A 22,621-nucleotide genomic window follows, 5' to 3' on the forward strand; every position below is an offset into this window, starting at 1 on the left:
GTTTGGGCAGTAACACTTCCTATCCAAAGGAGTATTCACTAAAAATTTACTGACTTAATAGCGAACAGTGCTGACCATGGTGAGCTTTAGTCTGCATAGGTCGCAATGGCAAAAGCACTTGCCACTGGCTGGCTAAAGGTTAACCAACACTATTACAGTTGTTATTGCCTCTGGGGTATCGAACACTAAACCAACAAATGTCTGCGCTTACCAAAGTAAATCATTTTAAGGAGTTGGATGACGATAGTAGCAGTAATTGGGAAGATTCAGGTAAATCGAAAAGCACTAATATGACAGAGGCTCTCTATTTTCCCACATTATGATTTATGTAATGAAGTTGTCTGTCACTTGCTGATAGAACAGATTAATACTTGCAAGACATCCATGAACACCGGTTATGCTAAATGATTGCGATATTTAGGCGGAATACATCCAAAACACTGTTGAAAAAACGCAATAAACCCATCATTTGATCAACCAAACCCGGCAACGTTTTAAGTGAATTGTGGCTTATATTATGCTAGTAGCAAGAATGTGTAAAATTAAGAAGTAAAAGAAATACCGCCATGATTCAACGAATGGGTGAGGCTGAAACTGTGAATGTTTGGTCAGAGGAAATTTATCCTGAATAAGGCCTCCTTTGTGAGTGAGATCGTTGTCGCGATTGCCATCAAATGTACCACAAAGACCACTAGTTGCTGCAAAGTCGTCCTCCGGGGGAGTTATGTAAACATTGTAATACCTTCCTTTACCTATATCAACATGGACTTGAGCTCCGGACGGGAAATCAATCTGTAAAATAGTGTAAATGTTTTACACAACGATATATAACGATATATAATGTACATTTAAGTCCGACAGAACGCCTCCACACTTTCGGATTTAGAATGGAGTATTGCTGTTAACGTCATCGGATCGTATTGACAATTAGCATTACGAAATTATTAAGTTCTGTACGGATGTTTTGCAAGTTAGCGCAAACGGAATTTATGAATTAATGAGCAGAAGCCTTGGTCTTCTGAGAAAACAAACAAATAAAATTAGTGGGCCGGCGCTGACGTCAATCTATGACGCATTGGGCGGTTCTTAATGCGCACCTTGTCTGGGATATTTTGCTTATCAATAAGTGGGTCTAATGTTTTCAGAATTCTAACCGGACAACCGAACAAATGATTATGGTTACGGGTCTAGGTTTTGTATATCAAAATTAATGATTTTAGTTGAAAATAATATAATATATGCACGAGGTCGCTGAAATACATAGAGGATTTTTGTTTGTTTCACTTTAAAAATACCAGATATTTTTCAGTCTAGTATTTTGATAATTCACTGAAAAACAAATATCCACTCTGGAACTGCCCTCACCGTTCCACCTTACTTTATGATGTGCTGTTAGATGGAAATTTTATTCTCTAAATTCTGATGAATCCTAGCAAATCAAAATAGGTGCATACAGCTTGCACCTCATTATGCTAGGAGCATATTTATCACAGTTGACTACAACTTGCCTGAGAATTCCAGATTCGTTTAGATCTTGAATAAAATTACTGAATGATGATTGTGTCCACCATATCGAATCTTTTTTGAAGGTGAATTGAAAACTAATCAATACAATTTGACATAAAATCAAGTTTTAAAAGTTTCGAATTCTAAAGATAATTTTAACATATTTAAAGAGAAATTAAGGAAAATGTGGTCTAGGTTTATCAAGGCTGACCATCATTAACAACTTACCAAATAGTTAAGTCCAGATTTACTCTGAGTAATCACTGTTCCCTGTGATAATGCACCCCTGTGAGGAATTATCACCTGATGATAGAGATAAACAGTGTGTGTAGTACATAATAATTCTTCAAATCCTCTATAAATTTGCAAATTCTCCAGAATTCATTCAAGAATTAAGTACTTGCTATATTTGGATGGCGCTTCAAAATTAAAATATTCTGACAATGGCCTCATAACTTTTCGTCTTTCATCGCATTTATAGTATGAAACTACTATATATATAAGATGAGTCTAACATTGTTGCGTAAACAGTAAACACTGTTTCGATGTATGACATCACCTTGTCGTGACATCATTCGAATATCGCTCAAGCGTCATTGTCGCGGAGCAGTGCGCACGCATTAAAACTGAATATGTCACAGATAAAACAGGTAGATCTAAAACAATTTGAGGTGATATTTTTGTGAAACGTTTTGTGATCCTGCAGTTTTATTTAAGATTGTTATTAGATGGTTGGGGCGCTTTTCGAAGGGTGAAAGTGACATTACTGATGAGCCTCGGAGTGGAAGGCATATCGTAGCATCGGATAAATATTGCGCTGAAACAGATCTAGAAGATGACTATCACACTGAAAGAGTGAAGGAAATGAATTAAATATAGCCGATATAGACATGACAGAGGAGACTGCTGAAACTGCGAGGTTATGTTAGAGGTCTGCATATACAATTCTAATGCGGCATTTGAAAATGCGACGGGCTGTCGCAAGATGGATGCCACATTACGTGACGCTCGATCAAATGCAGAAAAAAGAAGAGATTGCAAAGGAACGCGTTTAAAAAAGAAGATAAATGGTTTAACATAATGGTTTTATCATTGCGATAAATGAAGGCATGGCTGCGAATCTTTCGAAATAATACCTAAGTGGACAGAATGGCACGTTTCGAACTCACGACCCACAAAATAAAGTACTAAAAACATCGGACCTTTAAATAATTTGTAATTTTCTCATATGACTACAAATAGTGGTTCATTAGCTGCAGATTATGATTCTGTTGGAGAAACAATTAACGGCATTAAATATTAAAACTTTTTGAGAAATATGTTACAGTCAGCTATCTACTTGAAAAGCGACCAGCGCTATTAAAAACAAGAACGGTACTGCGTTAAGACAATAAAAAAGCCCTACCGATCTGGGTATCTAGCGTCAATAATCGACAAATATCAATAAAAAAATATTGTGACACCTGATAATCTCTCCTTATTTGCGCTCTTGTTAGTCTGACCTTTTTCAGAATAGAAAATAAAAATATAGCGCAACCAATCAGGTTCAACTTATCTCCCCTGATTGCATAGCAATCGAAATTGCCGAGTAACCAAACGGTGAAGAGCTGTCATTGAAAGCAGGAGCAATTATTTAATGTTTTCTATTAATTAAGGTATGTCCCTACAGTTAGTTTTCTTACAGTAAAATCATTGTCAGAACTTTTTGAAACACCCTTCTACTATCTAGCATATTCACACTGGCCATAGCTTTCGCAGAAGCGGTGGTTCCAACGCCGCGGCGGTGGAGAATTCGTCGCAGAACCGCTACGATGGAGAAATATGGCCGGCTGACTACATTACGGTATGTGTTCTAATGAGTTTTCCCATATTTATTCATGTTTGAATGGAAACAACCAGTGAGACAGGAGCCCACATGTGTACTCTTCCAGCCACAAACACTTCCAGGGCAATTCTTTGTCGTTATTGTAAACACTTCTGTATAGTTTGACGAGGGACTGCTGTTTTTGTAGAATTTCAATTAAAAAGGGTAAACTATTGTATAAAGCGACCCATGAGCACGTTTGCATCAAATCGTAAGTGTGACACAGACAAGGAAAAACTATTTCTGAGTAATCGGTGAATCTTTATTGCAGGCATATAAAGTAATAAAAAATGTGATTCCAACGCAGTGGCGGTGGGTACAATTGCAACACATTGCGATGGATCTTGTTTTTTTTTTTTTAGTGTTCGTTATGGACTTTTAACTTAACTAAAAACATTTTCCCCGAGATTTTGATTAAGATAAATACGTGAAATCTCTTTGACAATAGACAGCAATAGAAACTGAATGTTTAGAAATAATATTACATTGATTTGCACTTCCATTCTTTTGAATATATACACGAAACGTTAGCTTAATGTTTTGAACCATAATCTCCTGCCAAGAAACAACACCATGTTCCATCATACCAAATACGCTTCAATTATGATTGTTGATATGAATACATGAAAGATTTCTTTAAAGACATTTTCCCTGAATATATACAATTATCAACTGACAATATCGATTGTTTAATTAAATGCTGACCACATGCGACTTTTACATCATATAACATACCAACTTGACTAATGCACAATATAATTACTTATACGTAGAATACCATAACAAAATGCCATTGCGCAGCTGTGTTATATGCGTTATACTTTCTACAAGTAGGCCGATGTATCTCTAGTTCTCTACTTCTACAATATCCTTTTCTTTTCTTTTCACAAGATTTCAAAATTTTTTTCGTTTCAACACTGAAAAATAAACGGAGAAACAGAGTACAGACAACTATGTAAAAAAATTATAAAAAGATACAAATATCCAATAGATAACATCACTCTGACTCTTTTGTTGAAGACGGTAAAGTGGTACAATTGTTCTACGTTACACGAGATGAAAAGTAGAGCGATGTTATTAAGGGGTATTTTGTATTTTCATAAGGTTTAGAAACATAGTGAAAAATAAGAATTCTCGCCTAAGAAGATTTTCATAGAACTTCTTTATTCATGAAATAAAACATCGTCAACCATTTCTTATTCTCTCGAATTATCAATTGTTCTTTATATTTTGACGGCCTATGAATCACTTGTTTCTTTGTCGTCTTCTTGGCAATAGGACAAGGAGTAAACTGTTTCTTAGGTTTGATTGGTGATATGACAGTTTTTTAGGTGAATCAAGTTGTTGTCTATCATTTGTCATATCATTGCTTTCTGTTTGTCTTTTGTTAGTTGTTTGTACTCTGTTTCTGAAGTAAACGAAATACTAGCATTTCATGCGTTCATGTGAACATTCATAATTGAAGTGCATTTGGTACAAAACAACATGGTGTTATTTCTTTGCAGATGATTATGGTTCAAAACATTAAGCTTACTTTTCGTGTATGTATTCATCAGAACGGAAGCGCAAATCAATAGAATATTATTTCTAAACATTCATTTTCAATTGTTGTCTTATGTCAAAGACATTTCATGGATATATCCCATTCAAATTCACGGGAAAAGTGCTGTTTAGTAAAGTTAGACGTCTATCACAAACATTAGGAAAAGAAGACCCAACGCAATGCGTTGCAATTGTACCCACTGCCTCTGCGTTGGAATCACATTTTTAAATGCCTGCAATAAAGATTCACCGATTACTCAGATTTTTGCTTGTCAGTGTCATACTTTCGATTTGATGCAAACGTGCTCATGGGTCGCTTTGTACAATAGTTTACCCTTTCTAATTGAAATTCTACAAAAACGGCAGTCCCTCGTCAAACTGTACAGACGCGTTTGCATTAACGACAAAGAACTGCACTGAACAAGTGTTTGTGGCTGGATGAGTACACATGTGGCCTCCTGTTTCACCTGTTGTTTCCATTCAAACGTGAATAAATATGGGAAAACTCATTAAAAAACTTACTGTAATGTAATCAGCCGGCCATATTTCTCCACCGCTTCTGCGACGAATTCTCCACCGCCGCGGCGTTGGAACCACTGCTTCTACGAAAGCTATAACCAGTGTGATATTTCCTCATACGAAAAGAGGCATAATTATAAAAAAAAATAATATCTTCTATGAACAGTAGCAGTAGCAGTAGCAGTACAGTAGCAGTAGCAGTAGCAGTAGTAGTAGCAGTACCGTAGCAGAAACAGTAGCAGGAGCAGGAGCAGGAGTAGTAGCAGTAGCAGTAGCAGCAGTAGCAGTAGCAGTACAGTAGCAGTAGCAGCACAGTAGCAGCAGCAGTACAGTACAGTAGCATAAGCGGTACAGTAACAGTAGCAGTAGCTGTACAGTAGCAGTAGCTGTACAGTAGCGGCAGCAGTACAGTAGAAGTAGCAGTACAGTACAGTAGCATAAGCGGTACAGTAGCAGTAGCAGTAGCTGTACAGTAGCAGCAGCAGTACAGTAGAAGTAGCAGTACAGTACAGTAACATGAGCAGTACAGTAGCAGTAGCAGTAGTAGTAGCACTAGCAGTACCGTAGCAGTAGCAACAGCAGCAGTAGTAGTTACTTAGTAGTAGTACTAGTAGAAGTAGTACTAGTAGTCGAACTAGTAGTAGTAGTAGTAATAGAGGTTGTAGTAGTCGAAGTCGTAGTAGCAGTAGCAGTTGTTGTTGTTGTTGTGTTCGTAGTCGTTGAAGTAGTGGTAGTAGTCGTCGTAGTAGAAGTAGTTGCCATAGTCATCATCGCCGAAATAGTTGTTGTAGTAGTAATAGGCGACGTAGTAGCAGCAGTAAAAGCCGTCGTAATAGGCACTAATACTAGTCGTTAAAGCCATCATAGAGTAATGGTAGTAGTAATTAATATCAACGGTCAGAATGCGATAAAAGTGCAAAATGTATGTAGAGGTAAACATTTATATAAATACGTACCTGTGGAAACGATTTTCCATAATGCCCATGACACATGTCAATTATGATTATATCATTTCCCTCACGTGCAGCAACTGCACACATGCATGACACGCGACCGCAAGACCACGTGCGAACTTGAACCTGTGGTAAAATCATAGATAAAGGCTCTAAATTGAAAAAAATGCCTATATTTAATAAAATTACAAAACGTAAAACATGGTAATCACATAGATCTATTTGCAAACTTTTAAATAACTCTACTGAAATCTAACATCCATGTTACATACCATACAAAAATCCAAACTATTGTACAAAAAAAAATGTTTTTCATAAAGCAACAGAAGTTTAACCGTTTCTTTTTTATCACTGATTCAAATTCATATTTCAAAACGAATACAAAATGGAAACATGATTAATAAGTGACCGAGTGGCAATACAGAAGTCCCCTAGCGATGGAAAACTTCCATACGCATAAAAATTATGGATCGGAATTAATTTTTCTTTGACCTTCAGTAGTGACCTTGATCGTAGACCATGGATATTGTGCGCGACACAGCCTAATCTGTGTAGTTATGAATAAAATCCTTCAATGCAATAAAATGTTATGGAGAAGTAACGAATTTTCATTTGACCTTAAACAGTGACCTTGACCTTTAACCGCCAAGCATTGATACATTGTCTCACGATGGGGAACATTTGTGTTCACGTAGTACTGCGACTAAGATAATCCCTCGATTACTGAGCAGAAGCAATATTACTTGACCTTCAATAGTGACCTTGATCTGTAACAACTATAAGTCATGTACGTGCATAATTTACATATTGCCCTCTATTTACACACTAAGTTTTATGCACCTAGCTTGAAATATTTTTGAGTAATTGAAGGATCTAGATTTACGGACGGACGGAGGCATTCCTATAATTCTTCCCGGTGTTTCTCCGGTAGGAGACTAAACGGGCATGGTGATCAATTGACTGATGACGATCGCGACAACGACCTGACTAAGAAATGGGGCCTTATTCGTGACATATTTAACATGTATAATATCACCATACTTTTTGCCATGCTTATATATTCATTGTGAAATATAGATTTGAATCGATGATAAAGGACAGGCAAATGGACTCCCGCTATTTGATTTAAAAGAGCACCGCAATGCGGAGCATACACGCCCGAAGGTATGACCCTTGATCCCTAAGTGTGATCAGATGATGGGAGCAAAATTTAAAGAACTTGACTGTTGAAACCAAAGGACAGGAACAACAAAGGGAAGAAATTCCAAAAAGAAATTCCGAAGAAAATAATCTAAGTCTACAAAAAATCCTAACCAGGTGCAGATATGCCAAAATACACCTAATAATGGGAGGCACCATCCATGTTGTACCACATAAAAGTGGCCCTGGTTTTTCCCTTCGGCCAATAATAAAAAAGTTACAAAATAAGCTATTTATAGCAGCATAAAAGGGAAGTAATTCAAAAAATATTGAAAGTGAACAAAATGGGGATCTGCCAAATAAAAACAAGAGCACCGCAATGTAGAGTAATATACTCACGAAAAAAAGTCATATGACATTTAATCCCTAAGTGTGATCTTGACCTTGAAGTGAGCCATACGAAATATGCGGTCTGCACGTCGACTAGATGTGGTTAACATTTGTGCTAAGTTTCTTTGAAATCCTTCAAGCAGTTCAAGAGTTACAGAGCGGACACGAAACAAAGTCATTTGGCATTCGACCTGTAAGTGTGACCTTGACCTTGAAGCGAGCTATCCAGAATATGAACGTTGTCTCGATGTGGTAAAGTTTCCTCGAAATCCTTCAAGGGGTTCAAGAGTTACAGAGCGGATACGAAATTTCTAACGGACGGACACCGGGGGTATAACATAACAGATCCCTTCGGACGTATAAAACTTTTTTTCTACAATACTTTGGACTTTTTATAGTAAATGGATGATCTAAATTATACTGGTAAGACTAAAAACTCAGCAAAAGCAGCAGACCAACAAATGACCTTAAACAATGTTTAAATCAATATTAAAGATAAAACTTGTCTTGCATTAACCTGAAACAGTCGATTGGCTGCTGTGCTCTCAAACATGGTGAATTCACCGACCTTATAATAATCATAATATCTGAAATAAAAAAGAACTGACTACAATAAATTTCGATAAAAGTTAAAATAGTTTTTCTTGTCCTGCTTCAAGAATTTTGTCAATACTGAATGAAGTCAGCAAAACATATTAAGATACTTTGTCGATATCACCATTCCCATTTTATCTAAATGACTACTAATGGATAAATTGCGAAAACAAACTTTGTACAAGAAGTACGTTCTTTCAGTTGTCTACTGTCTGTCAAGCAATCTGCACATTTCTTTTGTTATGAATACGGTACCAAACATTGCAATTCCTGCGTTCTTTTGTAGAACATACAGTCTCACGTAACTTTTATTTACCTATTAATAAAAGAAGACTGAAACTGTGTGTTATTATGCAACGCATACACAGTTTTATACGTCACAATTATTACATCAAAGCGTTAATCGTCATAACGGCGCGATGGAAAGGAACACCAGAAAACAAGCAAATATTTGGTGAAAATCTTCAAAATGTTCATAATCATTAGATTCTCAAACAGTGACTTGCTCTTAAAATTATTGTCGTTCAGAAGTTGTGCCCTCGTGATATTATTCCATCGCATCTGAGCTCGGAACAATGACTTACTAGTATTCCATGACAAATTACTGTTTGGGATCATAGTCTTTATTTTTTCTTAATCAAAATAGTGCATCACGTACGTGCTTTTATTCGTATACATTTTATCCAATCTCACTGAAACAAGCTCGACCTCAGCTTAGATATGCTTTGCACATTAAAAGCGTATTGAGGAGATGTTTGTGCAAAACGTACATTAATTTTTATGGTAATTACTGTATCAAAACTACGCCAGGCGGGTGTTCCCTTTTGTTGCATATGTAAACGATATCATAGGAATGAAACATGTATTCCTTCTCTAAGTATTAGACCTTTCTAACGTAAACGTAATTACGAAACGGAATACTGAATCCGTAAAATTTTAGGCTAATTTGTGGTCTATGGGAGACAATTTCATCCAATAGTAATACAATAGTATCTCCCTTAGACCATTATTTGCAAATAACATTTACGGATTCAGTAATCTGTTTCCGATTTACGTTTACGTTAGAAATGTCTAATAACGGTATCAAATGTATTTAATACGTACGATCATTGACTGGTAGTGTGCACGTGGTACACACTTCAGATATCATATTGTAAAAACTCCACAGGTCGCTCAACATGACAAAAACGAAAATATTACAGGCTCGGTTTATTTGAGCCGGTAGTGGAAATGCATGCTACCGTCCACGCCCTCTAGTCACTGGTTGAGAAAAACCCGACATTAACACATGTTACAAGTACAAAAAACAATTTAGACCCATCATCAGATGTGTTTATATAGCGGTGTAAACGGAACCTTCAATGATACACTAAAGTTTGGTGTGTAATTCCATGAAAAGCGGCGTGTGGTTCCCAGTTATAATAATGAGGAGCTTGCCCTAAAGGTAAAAACAATAAACAGAACTAAACAAACTGGAATTTAGAGAGGGGATCTGAGTTACTGACTCTATCTGGGCACACTTGCTTATGGTTTGACCTGGAGGTCTACTTTTGTACCACAGATGACCTAGATTCAAATTTGATTTAGGTTTCACAGGAGACATGGGCTATAAACGGTTTAATTATGATATATGTTTTAGCTCACAAAAGCACAAAGTGCTCAAGGTCAGCTATCGTGACCGGTTGTTGTCCGGCTTGCGGCGTCGTGGATCGTCAGTTGTCCGTCAACATTTGCCTTGTTCTGCCACATTTTCAACCCAATCTTTATGAAACTTGGTCAGAATGTTTAACTTGACAATCTCTAGAATAGTTTGAAACTGGGCAGTGTGGGGTCAGTTGCCACAGGAGTGTTTGTCTTGATGATTCCTAGGATAAGCTTGAAATTGGGCCATTTGGGGTCAAAAACTATGTCAGTAGGCCAGAGATCAAATGAAAATTTTGTTAACACTAAAGAGTCCGCAGTTTAAGTTTGAGAAATTGGTCAGAATGTTTCTCTTGATGACCTCTAGGTCAAGTTCGAATCTGGGTTATGTTGGGTCAAAAACTAGGTCACCCGAACAAATCAAAGGAAAAAAACTCGTTAACATTGTAGAGGTCATGAAACTTGGTCAGAATGTTTGTCTTGATGATTTCTAGGTCACGTTTGAAACTGGGTTATGTGAAATCAAAAACTAGGTCAGTAGGCTAGATCAAATGAAAATTTTGTTAACACTCTAGAGTCCACAGTTCAAGTTTGAAACGCACGAGAATTGTTCTGAATGTTTCTCTTGATGACCTTTAGATCAAGTTCGAAGCTTGGTTATGTTTGGGTAAAATACTAGGTCACCTGAACAAATCAAAGGAAGAACTTGTTGACACTCTAGAGGTCACAGTTGTGACCCAATCTTTACAAAACTTGGTCAGAATGTTTTTCTTGAGGATATCTAGTCACATCTGAAACTGGGTTACGTGGAACCAAGAACTGGGTCAGTAGGCCATGTCAAAGGAAAATCTTGTTAACTCTCTAGAGTCCACATTTTAAGTTTGAAACTCATGAGAATTGGTCAGAATGTTTTTCTTGGTGACCTCTAGGACAAGTTCGAATCTGGGTTATATTGGGTCAAAAACTAGGTCACCCGGTCAAATCAAAGGAAAAGCTTGTTAACAGTCTAGAGGCCACAGTTGTAGCCCAATCTTAATGAATATTAGTTAGAATATCTGTATAGATGATGATTAGGTCAGTGTTGAAACTAGGTCATGTGGGGTCAAAAACTAGGCAACTAGGCTAGATCAAAGGAAAATCTTGTTAACACTCTAGAGTCCGCAGTTTAAGTTTGAAACTCATGATAATTGGTTAGAATGTTTGTCTTGAGGACTTCTAGATCAAGTTCAAATCTGGGGACTCTTCACCATGATTACTTAACCGAACAAAAAGTTTGTTTTGATGAAAGCGTCACACATACATGCAGAACGGCGAAAAATATGTCATCATTTAAAAAAAAACACACACAACACTACAGAACAAAACAGAACTGAGCAGAATGAGATTAGAACCAAATAGAATAGGCTTAATAGAACTCACAATTTCTTTTGGACGCTTGCAACAGCCCCAACCCCCACCCCTCTCCGTATACACACCAGCAAGCATTTTTCTTTCTAACTGATATTACCTGCATTATCGGCATCTGTAAAGATTTTTTATCTTGAATAATATAGTGTAATTTTGTATACTCGAAGTGTCGATAATTGTACATTCGAAGTGAGTAGGGTCAAGGACAACGATATTACGTGCCCCTGTTGTTAAACGTTCGTTTCAAACAGTCAATGAGGTACGAGGGAATGCTCCGCCAAAAAACGTTGTGTTTTTACATTATAGAGCATTTCAGACAACCATTTAGAAGGTTTCTTCTGAAATAAAGTGTGCTTATTTATAATCTGAGTGTCGATATTTGGAATAGGTAGGGGCGAGAACAGTTCTAGTATATTGCCCACTTTGTCATCATACTGTCTTAAGACTGACCGTTGTGCAGTAGGATTATTTATTAGGTTATTGAGGAGGCACGGAGGTTTCAGCATTTAGGAGCTATGATGAACTGTTAACGATATATTATCAAGCTACTATTTAAGATCAGTGTTGAATCCTCTATTGTCGAGTTTTTTTCTTCAACAACGAATCATGTACTGCTTAATGTTTGAACAAGAACCGTTTTAATTCATTCGTTTGGCAAAGATGATTATATATAGATATATTTATTGAATGAACAAGCGTAGACAGCGAGAAAGCAGGAATAAAAAAGTCTATGTTATTTTACTCTCCAAGAACGCACCTTGCTCGGCCTAAACGTAAGCTCGGCAGATTTTAGGTAGGAAACGCCGGGTGCACGTCATCAATCGATATGCAATACTTACAGTTCTCGTTTGAATCAAATATAGTGCAATACGTAAGTTTCCTTTTGGCATTAAGTATAGTGCAAAACATAAGGTCGCTATTGGTATCAAATATAGTGCAAAACATTAGCTCCCTTTGGGTATCAAATAAAATAGGGTGGTTATAACAGTACCTATGTCTGCAATGTTGTATTAAGCTCGGGTGGATTTTACCAGCGCCAAGTGTGATCCGGTCTGGCAAAATCCACGAGATCAAGGAACTGTTATAATGACCATTTTGCTTTAAACATATAGGCCTATCCATTTCTATAAACTTATCAGTTTAAATAAGACTGAGAATGAACTGTTTGACGTATGGAACGTCGCAACTAAAACAAATAGTCCCTCTAACATGTTCCTGTATTCCTTGGGAGTAGAATACAGGGTTTTGTATCCGGCTGTACTTCGGACAGGAAATTCTTATATAATTATTATGTTTGTCATAAAGCGCAGTACTTACGAGTTTTTATCGATCAGTGCCGTATCAAATGTTTGGCAATGGGGATCCCCCCAGCAAGTGCATTTCGAAGTGGGTTTGTCTTTCGTATGAACCTTCAATAGAAAAATAATCAATTCTATGAAACACAGACAGAATTCAAACAACCGGTACTCGTTATTTATGCTTATCATTAAAGGATGATACTAGACTTTGTTTAGAAATTTCCTACTACATTTTATGCATATGAACAAGCTTGGTGACATTAGGAATATTTTAGAGTTACATATTACCAGCTGGGCCTGCCGTGGCAGCCTTGTTTACTGAAAAAATTACTGGCAAATTAAAACGGACTTTAACATATGTTGTAGGGACATACTCAGGAAACATTCCTGTGAAAGTGATTTAAAATCGGGCCACTGGTTTAAGACGAGTTTGTGTTTCAATATATTTTCATATTTAGCTCTTGCTGCCATATTTTGACGTTTGCTGGTGTTGTTTTCTTTATTTTAGTTGTTTTAGTTCATATCAAAACAAAATAAAATGAACAATTCTGGTAGATGGCGACCCAATTTCTATGAAATTGCTTCAAAATTATACTAAATGTCGGAGATATTGCTCGGAGAATTTCGTCACTGAACTATATGGATGTCATGTTTTTGACATTAAAGATAACTGAAACAGTATTGGTAAATGGTAACCAAAAACATTTTTGTAAAATTATTTTAAATTCGGACATGCGGTTCATTTTTTTAAGTTTCCACCATATATAGGGAAAAGTGACCTCGCCTACTGGCGGTCATGGTTTTTGACAAATCTGATTACTTCGAAGGCCAATAGTTTCCGACAAAAGATTTTAAAGATTCTAGGATATAGTTCTCACTATATACAAAAATTAAAACAAACACGCATGCCTTTGGTGAATCTGAGTAATTGGAACAGTCTTAGTATAGGTCGCCAAAAAGCGTTCTTGTGATATCATTTCGAAATTAGGCCAGCAGTTCTTAAATTCCCCCACTCAAAGGAACATTTACTGAGCCCTTTTTATTAATCGGATGAATTTGAAGAACAGTGGCAGTGGGTCACCATAGAATGGCTGGTGCACTTTCGTGCAAAAAGACTTACATGGAAATTTTACCATGCTCCTTGCGACAACCCTAAACAATCTTTATGAACGGAAATGTGGGTAATGTTATTTTAAAATCTGAGCAGCAGTTTCTGGCAAGAACATTTTTTTTAGATTTTACTATATATACATATACTGGAAAAAGATTGTCCGGTGGCCACGGGAATGATTAGAACAGTCTTGATCACTTGAGGATACTTTGTATGAAATTATTTTAAAATTGGTCCAGCAAGTTTCTGGCATGATTTTTGTTTCCACTATATCGAGGGATTGGTGCAAAACTATTGTAAGTGTATATAAATAAAGAACAAGATACGATAGTTTTACGCCAAGCCCTCGATATATAAATATAGAAAAATGCGACATAGCGACAGTTGTTGTTATTGAATAAATTGAGCACTCTTTAAGAAGAAACAAATAGGATTTCTTTGTGCGAAATTACTTTTAAATTGCATAAGTAGTTTCTGACAGGAAGATTTTTTTAAATGGATTATATAAACATAGGGAAAAGTGACAACGCTCCTAAGTGCTAGGGGTATGACAAATCAAAACATTTGGAACAATCCTGATAGGCAGTCACCCAAAATATTTCTGTGAAATCATTATAAAATCGGAACAGCGATTTTTGAGATGTCGTTTGAAGATTTCTCTATTCCTAGCTCTTGTGCTCCCTATATGCAGGTAAGTGAACCCGTTTAAACAACTTTACTGGAAGGCCATCCATGGAACATCCATTATAAATTTCATCAACTGCCTCTAAATACGTTGCTCGAAGAAATGTGAAACAGACTGTGAGTTAGCACAACAAATCGCTCCAGCAAATGTGTTCAAGTGAGCGAAAACGCATACCTTTACATGCATGTCATTATGATAAAGCAGATATTTGTAGGAAATAGAATGTGACTTATATATACCTGGATAGTGCTATATAGACTTAATACTAGAGCTGTATAATGCCAGCGCGCTCGATTATGATGATGTTAAAAATTGTTTCAGAAAATGATGCAGACGGAAAACATAAGAAGAATCTATATCAAACGTATACACTTGACACATACCGTCAGATAGGGTATGTTGTATCCGTTAAATATTGGTGGACCATCTGCGGAAAATATATTTTGAAAATGCATAGCAAGGATTTTATCAGGGTTCTTCTTTGGATCTCGTTGTGCAAGAATCTGGAACGGAAGTACAGCTTGGTTTGTAGCCGGGTTCCAATCAGTTGGCCTCAAAACTTTTGTACAGGACGTTGTTGTTAATGTATTATCTGGAAAAGCAAACGATTTTAAACATATATGTACAGTCATTTCCAGTTGTCTTAACACAATCACATGTTTAAGTTAAGGATGGAGCCATAGCACTGGAAAACCAACCGCTGCAAAACACAAATGAATTCTTTGATTTGATACAATATATATTAGATAGCATCTACCTTCCCAATTGTTTCCATTCACCTAAACACAAACATAATTAGTGATTACTGACTCAAAGGCGGAGCTAAAAAGTCAAGTTATTGATCTACAGTTACTGTACATAGTGACGTCATAACACAAGAAAAATTATCAACCCTCTCTAGCACAAAAAATGCAGCTCATTATGCCCGCCTGCTTTAGCTATTTCAAGAGCTTATATATCCGTGAAACATGACTCATGACTGACGTATAAATTCATATTTTTTCAAAGTAACATACAATACAAATCAAATCACTTTGTAATACACTGTATGTAGAACAGTGTTTCTGCGCAAAATATGACTTGCATGCTTTTTGTACTTCTACAAATCAGAAATAATAGTAAATAGATCTGTATGAGCCCAATAAATGCAAGTCTGAGATGGTCATAGAATATTTGCAATTTTACTAGTTTAACGTACTTTACGTTATTAAGTTTGTTTTAAACTTTTAATTTAACCCTTAGCCTGGCGGCGGCAAGGGAATTGCCTTTACGACCAGAGCAGCACATCTTGTGCAGGCTGGTCTTGGTCTGTACTGTTCGCTATTCAGCAAGTAAATTTTCAGTGAACACCCCTCTGAATAATAAGTGGTGGTGCCCAAATTGAATGATGCACGAGTCCATTTTAGAAATGTAGCAGGGTAAGGGTTAAATACCACAATTATTTCCATAATCATCAATGAAAACAATTTAGGACTCTCAATGGTCTAGTTGTTTCAAATCAAATCAAAATTTATTTATTGTCGGAGAAATTTCAACAAGTTAACATAAGCTTTGTATAGCTTTTCACCGACCCAAGTTGTTTCAGATCGCAAGCTTTCTACCATTGTAATTCCAGTACCCCAAAGGTGTAGATGTAACTGGTCTGTCTATGTGCCCGCGTGTGCCTTGAAATATCATGATGGTCTTCCTCTACCATTCAAAGTTTGAAAGTCGCCATTTGACTTAAAATGTGTCAGTGAGACTATCAACCAAAAACAATCAAATAACCAATCATACAAACAAAAGGTATCCCTACACTGTTATAGAGAAACTTACGGTTATTACTGTCCAGATATAGTTCTAGTTTACAGGATGCTTGGTTTTGTTTATCGCAGATGATTGGGATAGTTGATATAAGTTTAATTTCCTGTGGTGGATCTTTTGTACTCACAGTAACACTTGGCTTGTCGAACTGAAATATACATGATCACAGTTCAGGTATTTTGCTTTCATATAACTTTATTCTTTGCTATCAAAACAAATCAATATTAAAGTTAAGGCCTTTATAAATCAGTTACAAGCGGGTTGTCTTGTCAATCTGAAAACAGACATGATAAAACTTAAGGTTTTTGTACTCATTGTTACATAAAACTTGTCAAAATCAAAACAAGAATCAAAATAAAGGAAAGAACTGTATTAAGGACTTTATACATAGTTACACAGTGTTCGTCAAAATAAAACCAGTATAATCAAAAATAAGCTTTTTGTTCAAAAATAAGCTTTTTGTACACTTGGTTTTTCAACCCAAAATGCAGAAATTATTATCATTATTTATTTAGTCAGGAAATGTATTTGCAATGACTGGCTCATTCTCCAGTTGAATAAGACAAAGAAAAAGTCTGAAAAGATACAGATCTAAATATGAAATAAACAAAACATATAAATTGTTTGAACGTATATGGAGTTGTTACCTTAATTCCGCACCAGTATCCATTGCTTGGAATGAACGGACCATTTCTAAATGGTGTGTTTTTAAAGTAAGACCGTACTTTGCAACTCAGCTGAAATTGATAACAGCTTAGTTAATTTAGTTTACGAATTCAATTTAAAGCTATTCTTTGTAGGATGTTATGATTTTATCACAGTCTACATTAAATAAATAACAATAGATTTATTTTACTGTACTAATTTTAGGTACCATTAAGTTTACGGAGTGATCAGTTTAGACAGCAACTTTGTTAAATACCTTTAACAGAAATGACAATGTCATAACAAGTTAATATTACACTGCACAAACGAATTCAAAATGAACTACTGACACGAACCTTGTGTTGTTGTTAGTAAAATCACTAGACAAACGACTTTAATGAATGCCTTCGCATGCAAAAGATTTCTTATGTATGATATTAAAGGCAACATTGCCCCGAACGTTGTGTTGATAACAAATCTATGCTATACGACTTCTGGTGTCACCCCGGTATAGAAGTACTTCCGGGTTGTTGTATCCTAGAAAGTAGTTCTTTGAAATTTTGATGTTCCCAATTTAACGCTATCCCTACTTTGACATGTAATATTCCAAATGTATTTATTGATACTGTGTACATTTTTTGTCATTTCTGATGTCTTTAACAGTTGTTTTTTGTGTGTTTTTCAGGATTACATTTCTGTGCGGAAGGATTAAAAAACTACACCAGACTGGTGGCCATGACAGATGTCAGTGGGAAATTTAAACATGGACTAGATACTTTGATGTGTAGCAAAAAAGTTCATCGTTGATGATGGTGTTTTTCTGTGCTATATTGACTGGGATAGTATTACTCTTCAGAAATACAGAGCTGTCAATGCTGCAATTTTGTTGTGAAATTCACAATCCATGTCCAAAAGTGCTTGTTTTACTATACAGCAAAGAAGGAGAAATTGTACTGGGCCGACACCTTATACCACAGTCACACATACGGCGCGAATAGCTACGTTTAGCTACGGTAATAACGTTGTAATCCGTACCGATCCGTACCTGAGCCGTACGAATTGGTACGGATTGATACGGGTTACTACTTTAAGGTACGGCTCAGGTACGGATCGATATGGATTACTACGTTTCTATCCGTGGCTAGACGTAGCTAGCCGCGCCGTGTATGTCACTGGGGTATTAACCATAATCAAATGGTTACAAAACATTCCATGTTCAAAATGCTACAGGACTGTCCAGATCCTAACGATTTCTTCGGAACATATGCAGATCATAAAGAATTCTTACATGATTTTCTAAATCAGTAATGTTATAGAAGTGTTATCCACATCAAGAACGAATCTATGTCCATAATGCCATAGGACTTGAGCAGATTAACAACGAATTATTATTAAAGGTATATTAGATCCAAACTTCATATTTTTAAAATATGAACAATCACTTCATATAGTTTATGTAAACATGAAATTAACAAATGTATGTGTATTAGAAGTACTTTTTTAACAATGCATTAGGTTTAATAATACACACTGTATACACGTATAGGTAAACACAATATAAATGCGTACTACCACAGAAAACTGGCTATTTTTATACTCAGCTGTTAATTCAGGACATTTAATTATGTACTGCATGCAAACTTAATTAATATATCAATTCAATTGAAATACATTTGATGTGGACTTTATACTTTTGAAGGAAATGTCTGAGAATAATATATTTTTAGTGAAAGATGGCCATTAGATATCTTTAAACTTTAAGTCCATAATGCTAAACGAAAACTTGTGCAGATCATAAACGAATGGAAACACAATTTTATGGCTAGGCTAGTGCAGTATGATAAGGGTCGATTATAAATGAATATTTACAAACTTTCCATAGTGCTAACTTGGGCTCTTTTTATTAAGGATTCTTACGGATTCTCCCAGATGATTAGCCAGATATTTCTGATCAAGAAAAGCATCACGTTGTGTGCCAGTTAGGTGAGTAGCAGGAATGCTTGTATCCGTCTTATTGTCAAAGACCCACATGACGTCAAATCCTACGTCAGAACGGCTGGCGTCGAAATCCACGTGGCATTTGAACTCAAATGTGTTCGTTTTTACAATTGGGTTGGACAATTGCGGACTGTTTAACATTTTAGGATACATATCTGAAAACGATGCAGAGAATTAAGAATAAAGTAGCCTACTGTTAAACAGAAAAGATATACTATGCAGTCCACTAGATCTAAATAATAAGAGGTTAATTAACGACTGGGTTGTGCCATAATGGCACACCCAGTGTCGTAAATGCTCGAGGGCCATTAAGGTGTACCATTATGGCTAGAAGGCACAACTAGCCGTTTATTGACCTTTTTAGTATATACCGTCGCTTCATATTTATCTTGGTATTTTCATTTCACATATTTTCCAAAAACTTAAATGCATTATTTGTATTGCCTTTTAACCAACAATGCCATCAATATTTGTCAATTGATCTGAAAATGATTCAGCGCCCTTTCAACCGCCATAATAACGTTGCTACATGACGTCAAAATCAGAACGCGCTGACGTTCCGGTTACCTGTCCAATATGGTTATGGCGCGTGACCGTTTTTAACGGCTTTTTTGTTACTATTTATAGTATGGTATATAATAATAGGTCATACATAACGTAAGTGCAGAAGAAACACTACAATGTTGCCAAATTCCATTTCTCGCTTTTTAATTTTCGATTTATTGCATTTCACACACAAAATAATTAGATATTTTAAGAGCATTTTAATACATTCTTGATGCTATGTAAAAAAAGGCTTTGATGATAATAACTCATGTTTGAGCTCACTGATAGTTTGACCTTGAGTCGACAAGTGATAGGCTTTGCCGTACGCTGGGTCATACATCGTCTCGCTCACCTTTACATCCTGGCTGGTAGCCTGATGCTGACCACTGGCCGGGAGCACACGGAACGCCGGTGCCTGTTAAAAAAAAACATAATTACTGAATATGGTAACACATAGTCAGGCACTGCAGCAATTGCTGGTACCAGGAACAATAATCAAATTAATTTGTATCATTTTCCAGTGATAATAAAGTACATCCCTAAAACAATTAATGTTTCATTTTTAATCAGTTATTTTTATCAAATATCTAGTATATATTTCTATATTTTTGTAACAGTGAAACGACACTAACACTATTAAATTCCCCAGGTGCCAGCGGCTACGACAACGACACAATAACAACTGATCAACAGATGTAGTCGCTAAAAGCAGGAAACACACAATAAACTATGAATCCAGGAAACATGCTACAGTCACCATAGAAACAATGCAAATGACAAAAGACTACAATGCGAAGGTGCATCAACATTTTGTGTGCTTATATAATAATTTTTATTACATTTTGCTTGTAAATTTAAAAATTATTTGAATATCTGACAGCATATTGTACAATTATGTTCTATGAATAATTATGATAGTATAAGCCCCAGCATGATGAACTGTATCTCGTATACTCATTTTAACAAGTCAGAGATGTTTGTAAAATATTATGTTCCCTGCCCCCTCCACCACGACCCCCTCCTAACCCAACAATGATGTCCTATGGGGGACAACTTGGAAAGATATTTTGCATGCCGTAACCTTGACATTTGGTCATATGACCTAAAAACAATAGGGATCATTTACTGACTACATGCGACTATCCTATGACGATTGACAGTCATAGGCTAAACTTTCTTCAGTAACTGATCAGGAACAATTTTTAATGTCAAGGTTACTGCGACCTTTACCCGCCAAACAGTAATCTCCTGACCAAAGGCAATCATTCTATGAAATCTAATAGCCCAAAAGTGTTGCAGATACGGATCGAAAATCGTGTTCAGTTTCAAAGTAACTATGGCCTTGACCTTCGACCTATTTAGTTCTATGAAGTTAAAAAACATTAGACAATAGTTGTTAAATTGTTACTTGAGGTTGATGTCACTTTGGCTCTCTTCCTATTGCTACTGAAATCAGGCAATTATCGTATGAAGTTTTTCCACTACAGGCCAACGTATCCATTCTTTAAGAGCGAATCGTTTTGTCTTGGCTTTTGAAACGGAAACAGTCATATACTACTATAGTCATATGCAATCAACCTTTAAAGTTTAATGACTGTATCATAAAATGTTCAGTGGAAACCGTTTTCAGTCCCAATGTCCCTTTAGCTCAGTAGGGAGAGCGTTGGTCTACGGATCGCAGGGTCGCGAGCTCGATCCCCGGGCGGGGCGTACTGTGAAATCATTAATATTCGTGGGGGACTAATTTTCGTGGATTTCGTGGTTGAGTCAGTCCACGAAATTTAATCCCAACGAACAAGTAAAATTCCCATTCATTTTATGTTCAAAAGTTGAAATTCACGAATTCATATCCCCACGAAATTGTCGTTTTGACCAAAACCACGAAATTTCATGCCCACGAAATTAAATGATTTACAGTATGTTCTCCGTGACGATTTGATAAAAGATATTGTGTTTGAAATCATTCGTCCCCCACCTCTTATAATTCATGTGGGGAAGTTGGCAGTTACTTGCGGAGAACAGGTTTGTACTGGTACAGAATCCAGGAACACTGGTTAGGTTAACTACCCGTTACATGACTGAAATACTGTTGAAAAAAAACGGCGTTAAACCCAAAACAAACAAACAAACTGACCTGAACATTTATGCTATTGATCTCCAAAATAATAGGGGTCGTTTACTGAACACAAGCAACCATCCTATAAAGTTTGTTCTTTGTGGTTGTTCATAGTGTTTTAACAGTCTGTATTGGTCGTATCAAATATGCACATTGTTGGCCACTATATGTTGGTCTAGTAAGGTAGTGGCAACCAACAATTTCAGTGAGGTTGAGTGTTTTTATTTATTTATTTCGGTATTGAATTTCTCCGGCCATTAAATGCAGATACTACGTGGTTTTCTATATCAGCCGAGAAAGCCGAAATCGTGTTTGGTAAACCCTACTTTTATAACCCCGCCCCCAACCCTCCCCGCTTCAAAGAAGAGCAGGTAAACTGTTTTGCTCATTGTGTCAGTAGGTTGGTCTACCATTTGGTTGGTTTCCTAACAATAACTGGAGAATGCTTAGTCTCAAGAAATGCGAACAAGTACCTGCACAGTACGCTATGGAACATCCTCTTGTAGGCTTCAGCTCATACACATAGTATGTTCCACAGTTTTTGACCCGGATTGTATCTTTGTAAGCACAGCAATTATTGCCGTTAGTCCCACATATCTACAACAAAACGTGGAAAAATACAAATGTAATATTCTTTTTATCACATGTAAGCTTTTCCTGCTGAAACATCAGCAATCCTTCTTTTTTTTACTTATAATAGACCAAGTAAATTCGTCAAACGTCTTCTATACTTAATTAACTTTATTTCGCTTCCAAGACGTCAAACTTTGTGAAAGCTTTCAATCTTGTCTTTTTTTAACAGCTATAACCAGTAATTGTGCTGCCTTATATTTAACAAGAATTTGTAATAGAGTTACCAACGT

General features: G+C 36.3%; 1 protein-coding gene across 1 annotated transcript in view; it reads right to left on the bottom strand.

Annotated features, from left to right (window-relative positions):
* Nucleotides 1-22,621, bottom strand: part of LOC128558677 (von Willebrand factor D and EGF domain-containing protein-like) — a 54,489-nt gene that overhangs the window by 16,686 nt on the left and 15,182 nt on the right. The window contains exons 4-14 of the mRNA XM_053548716.1: nt 22,232-22,355; nt 19,995-20,057; nt 19,016-19,251; nt 17,101-17,190; nt 16,466-16,601; nt 15,034-15,242; nt 12,874-12,965; nt 8,432-8,501; nt 6,388-6,510; nt 1,735-1,809; nt 563-792 (exon numbers count right to left, since the gene is read on the bottom strand). Coding sequence (XP_053404691.1) covers nt 563-792; nt 1,735-1,809; nt 6,388-6,510; nt 8,432-8,501; nt 12,874-12,965; nt 15,034-15,242; nt 16,466-16,601; nt 17,101-17,190; nt 19,016-19,251; nt 19,995-20,057; nt 22,232-22,355 — 1,448 coding nt within the window. The remainder of the gene's footprint in view (nt 1-562; nt 793-1,734; nt 1,810-6,387; nt 6,511-8,431; nt 8,502-12,873; nt 12,966-15,033; nt 15,243-16,465; nt 16,602-17,100; nt 17,191-19,015; nt 19,252-19,994; nt 20,058-22,231; nt 22,356-22,621) is intronic.

This window comes from Mercenaria mercenaria, chromosome 7 (assembly GCF_021730395.1).
Source record: "Mercenaria mercenaria strain notata chromosome 7, MADL_Memer_1, whole genome shotgun sequence".
NCBI lineage: Eukaryota > Metazoa > Mollusca > Bivalvia > Venerida > Veneridae > Mercenaria > Mercenaria mercenaria.